Below are 8482 nucleotides of genomic sequence, written 5' to 3'. Positions count from 1 at the left end.
TTTGGACGATGTCCAACGGCTACATTACCTCAAGGGTCATTTATCTGGTGAAGCAGAACAGCTATTGAGACATGTAGATATCACTCAAGAGAATTATTCGAAATGTTGGGAACAGCTTGAAAAAAGATACAACAATAAAAAGTACCTAGCCAACAATATACTGAAACGACTGATGAGCCAAAGAAACTTAGTATCAGAGTCTGCGAGCGGCATAAAAGAGCTGCTGGATACGACAAACGAGTGCCTAAACGCCCTAAAAAATATTGGTGTCGATGTGTCCAACTGGGATACTATTGTCATATACCTTATTTGCCTAAAGTTAGATTTTGAAACCACAAAGCAATGGGAACTGAAAGCTAGTGATGATTCAGATGATTTGCCCACCTTCGAAGCATTTGATGACTTTTTGGAAAAACGGTTTAGAGCACTGGAGTTTGTAGAACCCAGATCTTCCAAATCTAGCAACTTTGTAAATAGAGATTTCACTGGTCAATCTAATAGAGACTCGAATGCTCCTACCAATCCAAAAGTTCATTGTGCAGCTGCCTGGTCATGTTCCTATTGCTACGACGATCACAAAATAGGTAATTGTAAGAGTTTCTCTAAAATTGATGTTGATGCCCGTCGTAATTTCGTTCAGTCTAGTCAGTTATGTTTTAATTGTTTAGCTCCCAATCACACAGTATTTGTGTGCCGCCAATCCACGAGATGCCGTATATGTAGAAAAAAACATCATTCGTTACTACATCCCAAGAATACCAATTCACAGACTGATTCTGGAGGATCGAATCAGTCAGCTGAGCCAGGTGTGGCTGTAGACGCAGCCGCAACAGGTTCATCATTACATGATGAGCCCATTAGTACCGAAGTAAAGAGCCATGTTTCGACCAGTCGTAATCAGGTATTATTACCAACGGCTTTAGTTAAGGCACAATCGAAACTTGGAACAGGTACTAATCTCAGGTGTTTGCTCGATCAGGGATCGCAAGCTTCCTTGATCACTGAGTCAGCAGTCCATTTATTAGGACTAAAGAAAATCAAACACAAAAGCACAATTTCGGGTTTAAGAAGCGACGAGGGTGCAAAACTAGCTTCCAAGTCAATAGTAAAGGTAAAGTTTAAATCACTTCATGATCCGAAATTTGAGTATACGGTGAATGCTTTCGTGTTAAATAAACTCACATCAGCACTGCCGGAAAAAAGAGTCTTCGTTGAACGGTCATCCGAACTTCGGAATGTTGAGCTAGCAGACCCATTCTTCGATAAGCCTGACAAAATTGATTTACTCTTAGGGGCTGATGTCTATGGACAAATTTTAGAAGAGGGTGTAATTAAGAAACCACCAGAAGCATTAATCGCCCAAAAAACTACTTTGGGATGGATCTTGTCAGGTCCAATTAATAAACAACTTTCACCAGAAAACACTATCAGCGTTAATCACATTCACGTCAAAAATGAGTTGCTTAAGAAATTCAGAGAACTTGAGGCTGATAGTCGAGTAAAATCTCTGACTGAAAGGTTTACGGATGAAGAAAAGATACGCGAGAAAATATTTAGCGCATCCGTTCCATATCTTAAGGTACCATCTTCACATAAAATCACTTATAATGAAGGTGATGACTTTCCTCTGGTAGTGAGCCAATTTTGTGCGAACCAGGAAGCTGTCTGCGAACCTATAAATGAAGGAAAGAAGTTAAATCGAGAATTAAACAATTTATTAGCAAAAGACGGAGCTGAGTTACAAAAATTGAAAGCTAATGATAGCGAACTTATGCAAGAGATTTGTAAAAAGAAAGAAAACGATGCTGTTATAAATACCTCAATAGAACCACGTCACGTCACCTCCGAAGAAACTCTTGCTGACTGCGCGTTGAGAAGTACTTACCGATCCTTGGAAGAGCTGCTCTGGAAGGAAGATCCTGGTTGTCTAAAACAGAAAATTATAAATCATAAAAAATATACAGTACATGAAACAAGGTTGGAAGAGAAAAGTAATAAAATATATTGTATAAATACCAGTAAAGCAGTTGAAGATATAAAAGCAGCAGGCACAAACATAAACTTAGTAGAACAGGAACAACTTAAAGATGTAAATAAGATTGTGAAAAAGAATAAACTAGTAAATAAGAACAGTACACTTACCTCGGTAAATCCAGTCCTTGATGAAACAGGAGTAATGCGAGTAGGCGAACATGCAAATATCTGTGAGAAAATGGAACACCCAATTGTTTTGTCACCAACGAGTGATTTTAAAAGTGACAAAACTAGCAGCCTAAGAAGATGGCAGCTGACTCAGGCAGTGGTCCAAGATTTCGGGCGTCACTGGTCGTGCAAATACCTGATGCAGTTCTACCACCGGTATCAATGGGCCCATCAGACACCTGAATCCACTGTCACTGACATCGTGTTAATAAAAGAAAACGATTATTCTCTAGCTAAGTGGTTGGACGGTGTCATTATTAACAAATATACTGGACTGGACGGAATTATACAGGTCGCTAGACTAAAATATAAAGGAATCCTATTTGTCTTGTCAATTGAAAAATATTTGCTATTGTTATCTAGTTATAGTTAGTATGTTTTTAGATATGTATACATATAAGTGCAACTGCAAGTCACTTAATATTGAAATGCAGATTTCTCACTCGATGTTTTATGAAATGTTCTAAAAGGAATATGTTTTTAAGTTACCTACTGAGTTAGCAGCAATTTGTATGATCAACAAAAAGCTATTTAAGTTTTAATTATTGTTATTTTATTGTTAACATAAGCCGATTGATAGCCAAAATTATTTACTTGTCATTGTTCTATCTGTACATTGAGTTTGTCATAAAGGACAAGTCCCGCAGTTTGTCCTTGGCGGGCGGTATGTTTAACCGTTTTACATACATTTCATATTTTAGTTACATAATTTCTTAACAGATGGTGCGAGATGTACTAATTTTGTAGTTCTGTTTTACAACCTCTTTATAGATGGTGCTAGTTGCACATATTTTATATATTTTTAGTTTAATTTCCACCCGTGAGATGTCACTATCAAGTGCAGTCACCATCCTACATCACGCTTTTAAGATTTTTCTTGTTTTCATGGCATGACCGACGAAGGTCTACGTTTTTTATCCTCATAATCCTAGTAATCCACAGTACTGTATATTCTTAAGTTAGCAGTATTAAAGTGAAGTGATTCAGAAGACAGTGGTATTATTTCTTGGGACCTTGTGGCGTTAACACACAGAATAGATAATAGTATAAGCTCAAGTGTCTGTTTTCTTATACTCTTTGGTCTGTTTGCCCATGACATTTGAACAATGTTGCCACTCAAATAATAGCTGGGTTCAGCACGGCTATGGCAGGGCTACTACGAAACTCGAAACTCGGAAGTTCGTGTCGTGCGGTTCCTCTGACACTTACACGGTTTAATACGAGAGCGAGAGGGACCGCACGATACGAACTTCGAGTTTCATAATAAGTCGCCAGCGTCCATTAGCCAAACTATGTATGTCAACGTCAACGCAAACATTATAATAATAATATAATGTATGAAACCCATACAATTCTGCGGGAATACATCTGAAGTCACGACACAACACGACAGATAAATGGTAATGCGGTTTTAGTGTACCGGTAGGGTTGTACAAAAATCGACTGCCAACTGTTTGCCAACGAAAGGCTGTATGTTATTTTATTATTTTGCCATTTCCGGAATAGAGCAATTAAAAAAATATTTTCTGGTCAGTATTGCTAGGCTACAGACCTTAATAGCTAAGTTTGACTGTATTTAGGGTCCATTAACCAATAACAAAATAAAAATAATAATTTATCGTGTGACAATTTACTACTAAACTTAATTTAGGCTGCGAGTACTGGATAACATATAAATAAACATACTTAAATAAGGGTGTATATTTATTAATAAAACATAGCACAGTACAAATCAAAATAAAGGACTAAAAGTACATACAAACTAAACTTATAAATAAAAAAGTTGCCCATAACTAAATACAAATATTATATAGTACTTTTAAAGCTGATAATAAACATGACTCGTATTAAAATTTAAGATTCGAACTGGCCCTGTTACAAAGTGCAGAATCTTGCCGTCCGCTGACGCTAAATATTATTTAATACTAGAGTGAAAGGGACGGTACGATAAGAACTTCGATTTTCGAATTTCGTAGTAGCCCCCGTGGAACCCTTAGCTTCATATTCAGTCACGGCCTAAGGTAATTGCTTAAAACAATGTTTCTTTTTATTTTCTTAATACTTAAGTAAAATTGCTTCAGTAACATTTTTAATTCAAACAAACTTGCATTTATTTCTCGTTCATGTCATATTTATCGGCTGAATAAGTAAACTTGTTTTAGCTATTTCTAGATATGATATACTAGCAACACTAACAACGTAGCATGAGTACCAACATAAAAAAAGACAAGTGACGAAATAAAAATGCATTGGCATTGGGTAAACAGAATCGTGTTGCAAAGTGTTGTGTTCTTTACTTGATTTTTGTGATGTCTAAAGAAATGTAATTTTTTGTGATACATAATTTCTATAATCATTAAATTACAACTGTTCTCCAACGTAAAAATATAAGTTCCTTTTACACAGCCAAAAGAAGTGTTAAAATACTTTGTTTACAAAAGTGCATCCAAACTTTTTACTGTAGTTCTTTTTGCAACAATGCAAGAACAAGAAAGTATCAATTTCGAAACAATCAGAAACACATGGCGTCGATTGTCTGGGGAACGAATAGATTCCGTATTAGTAAGGTGCTGCTTATATTGCAGTAACACGATATCTGTTGGCTTATTAGTTTGTTTACATTATTATCTGTGTAACAACAGCGCGCGCGTATTGTAAGATTTTAACGTTGTGCAATACGAGCGTTGTAACTTGAAACTTGCTCAAAGTGTATGATCGGTTCGTTGTTTGCAACTAGCATTTAAAGGTATATTTTTCATTTAAGTATGTCTGGAGACTCCCATGATCAACCGCACAAGAAGGAAGAAGTTGATTTACTGGTTGTGCCTGATCGCAAAATACCGAGTGGAACACTAGCCGCCACAACAGCCCTCGCCACTACAGCTGCAGATGTTCCTTCAGAGAATGTTGCGGCAACGGCTGTGGATGATAAACACCAGCTAATAGGACAAGATACTGAAGTTAGCAAAGTAAGTTTATGTTTTGCATGTGTTCTTACTAGGTTCATTGTGTATTTTGGCTACTTCATAGTGTATGATTCTGAAATTCTACCAATATTACAAATGCAAAAGCTTATGTTAATTGATTAGGTATTAATAATAATAATTTAATTATAAATCCATTTCGTCAGGTGACACTAATTACCACTTAAAGTCAAGAGGGATAATTAAACTTATGCATAGCATCATTAGGTTAATATTCCACTGATTGTTTTTGCATTTAGTGACTTTTGCTTGTCACCCAACAATTAATTTAGGGCAACTTGGCCCATACAATAAATACCTTACTGACTAACATACATCTATAATAATTAATACTATTTAAAACTAATTTGGTGACAAAACAGCGTGAGCGTGACCCTGTTGAGTCACCATCCCCCGATGTACTCTTTTACACTAAAATAGAAATCAAGTTGAATGGAATTTGGCATGTAGATAGCTCTTGAGAAGACTACTTTTTACTTGGATAAAATTTGAGAATTTTAATTCAACTGTCATGTACCTATTGGTTTCATGGTAGCAAAGCTGTAGGTAAATACTAGTTGCAATATGTAGTTAGTTAGGTTTACTTTAGATCTGAACTGGATCTTTTTTTTTGTCAAAAGTGAATTTGTGCGTCCTGGCTTAGCATCCCTCTGCAGTTTGTGAATAAAGACTAGGTACCTACAAAATAGAATATGGGTCAAGACCGAAAAGTTGCACATTGTTAAAGCTGCGTTAGCAGGTAGTTAAAATTTCCTTTAACTTTTTCCATTGTGACACAAACAATCATACATTTGTATGGATAATTTTCATTTCACAATAGAAAAAATTAATAGTAATTATAAATACCTGCTTACGCAGCTTTAACGGTGTGCAACTTTTTGGTCTTCACCCATAGGTATGACGCCAGCTTAACATTGGGTTTTTTTATGACAGGAAGCAGCAGGTGATTCAAAAGATGATGATAATTCTGATGAAGACCAAGACTACTTGAATAATGATGGGACAGTAAGAAAAAATTTGCCAGACACTTTGTCTGAGAAAGACACATTTGGGGACAAAGTAGATAGTGTTTATCTACGCCCTCCCCCTGCCCACAAAGCGCATTCCTCTGCATCCCGCACAGAAGAGGAAGAAAGTTGTGGCATGAAGTGTCTATACTTCACATTGCAGTGTTGTGATTGTGTAATCATGTAAGTTGCCATGTATTTATGTATGTACTAAAACTTTATTGCTGCTCAAATCTGACTGGTTTAGTAAGACCCTATGAGTTTTTGGCCCTTGCATCATGCTATCATGCTACTAGCTCTTTTCACCATGTATGATTTAGAGTTGCAACTAGGGCTTGAATCTGGTACTAATTTCAAGCACTACTACAGTTGAGTGTAAAAATATGAACTTATCCAATGCTTCAAAATGTTTACCACAGACGTGTTGACATTTACTAGTAGTAAAACAATATGATATTATTACATTTTTGTCACCAATTCTGGCCCTGGTTACAAATTAAAGCGTGGATGCTATTATATCTGTAGTGGAGTCTCATCAGTATTTCATTCATCCAACTGAATATTGACACAATTGCTTTTTAATGATTATACTAGAAAGTAGATAATTTAATGATATCAAACCGTAAATTCAAAGTCTAAAACTTGTGCTTTTGTAAATAAGTCATTATTCTATTGGATGAGCGATTTGTAAATTATGTTACTGATTTGATGCAGAGCATAAATGGCCCCTGCTCTTAGCCTGTGTACAGTCTAACCATTTGATTTCTGACTCACCATAGTACATTCTAACATTTAAATCAATGCCATGTCACATTGGCATTTTCTGTGAAAATATGCTACAGTGATAATATTGTACCATCAGCCAAATAAGTGGTCTATCAAATTTTAAACAAATTCCTATCAGATGAATATGTTGCTTAAGTCGAACTTTCAAGTTGACCGACAAGTCTATTGGCATTATTGTTTTATGACATACAAACGATTATCAACTTTAAGGTGGTAGACCACATTTTTGGCTGATGGTACAGTCAAGGGAAAAGATTTGACACAGCCAAAGTTACAAAAATATGTATACACGACTTTATGCATTTAACATTAAGGCCGTGTATACATATTTTTGCAATTACCAAATACAAAAGTTATCCACCATTATCCATGTTTTTCTTTTTTATATTTATTTTCATTTTAAAAACAGGACTGGAATGATTGAAAATAAAATGTATTTTTATTGTACCCATAGATTTAGAATAAATTAGCATGAGGATTGGCAATGCATGGGAAATAATGTTGGTATAAGCAGTGCTGTCATTCCATACAATAAATAAAATACTTGCCAACTGATATCATTGATACACAATGTTTGTATAACTAATAGAAGCCATGGTGGCCTAGTGGTTTCACCTATCGCCTCTCAAGCAGTGGCCTGGGTTCAAACCCCAGCTCGTACCTTTGAGTTTCTCGAAATTCATGTGCGGAATTACATTTGAAATTTACCACAAGCTTTACGGGGTAGGAAAACATCGTGAGAAAACCTGCACAAACCTGCGAAGCAATTCAATGGTGCGTGTGAAGTTTCCGATCCGCACTGGGCCCACATGGTAACTATGGCCCAAGCCCTCTTGTTCTGAGAGGAGGCCTGTGCCCAGCAGTGGGACGTATATAGGCTAGGATAGTTTGTATAACTGGTACACACAATTGGCAGTGAGCGGGTAGGTGATATAGCTGCTACCTATCAAACATGATTTCGAATTTATTACGTACTTTACTTTTAGACGTAGAGTTGCAGAAAACGGCCCGCTTTTACCTATACATACTACTATGTAATAGTGTTACCTATAGGCATATAAAACAGATGGAGACTATATTTTTCCTTATCCACTGAAATCCTGTAGAATCTCGTTTCATTTTTCTTCCACATGTACAATCAGCCTTCAAATAAGTTAGACTAAGCAGGGACCTAGTGCCTTTGGCTCTGGCGAATCAACACCAAAAAATTAATGTTAGCCTCATCGTAATACGGTATTAACTATTTTGTATGTGTTTTATAAATTAAAGCTACACAATACCTGTTATCGAATAGAGAAACAATTTTAAGCTACCTTTACAAATATCAAAGTTATAAAGGTTTGAAATTCAAGATTAGAAAGAGAAAGACATACTGGCAAGTGACGTCAAAACGCCAGTACCGCCATACTTGCTTCATAGAGAAAAGCGTTTGAGAAAGAGACGTATATATATATTTTTTCAAAGAATCGCTATAAAGTCCAATTTTCATACCGATTATTTAGG

At 36.1% G+C, this 8482-nt stretch overlaps 1 protein-coding gene across 3 annotated transcripts; it reads left to right on the top strand.

Annotated features, from left to right (window-relative positions):
• Positions 1 to 4497: 4497 nt before the first annotated feature.
• Positions 4498 to 7229, top strand: LOC141428714 (uncharacterized). 3 transcript variants are annotated; one of them, XM_074088721.1, is made up of 3 exons: positions 4498 to 4525; positions 4967 to 5171; positions 6120 to 7229. In XM_074088721.1, the coding sequence occupies exons 1-3, from the start codon at positions 4512 to 4514 to the stop codon at positions 6378 to 6380; spliced, it is 480 nt and encodes a 159-aa protein (XP_073944822.1). In that variant the 5' UTR covers positions 4498 to 4511; the 3' UTR covers positions 6381 to 7229. The 3 variants fall into 3 exon arrangements, with proteins under 3 accessions (XP_073944822.1, XP_073944823.1, XP_073944821.1); XM_074088722.1 differs by lacking the exon at positions 4498 to 4525 and adding an exon at positions 4532 to 4764; XM_074088720.1 differs by lacking the exon at positions 4498 to 4525 and adding an exon at positions 4532 to 4769.
• The last annotated feature ends 1253 nt before the right edge of the window (positions 7230 to 8482 follow it).

This window comes from Choristoneura fumiferana, chromosome 6 (genome assembly GCF_025370935.1).
Source record: "Choristoneura fumiferana chromosome 6, NRCan_CFum_1, whole genome shotgun sequence".
Taxonomy (NCBI): Eukaryota; Metazoa; Arthropoda; class Insecta; order Lepidoptera; family Tortricidae; genus Choristoneura; species Choristoneura fumiferana.
This window is presented reverse-complemented; position numbering and strand designations above follow the sequence as displayed.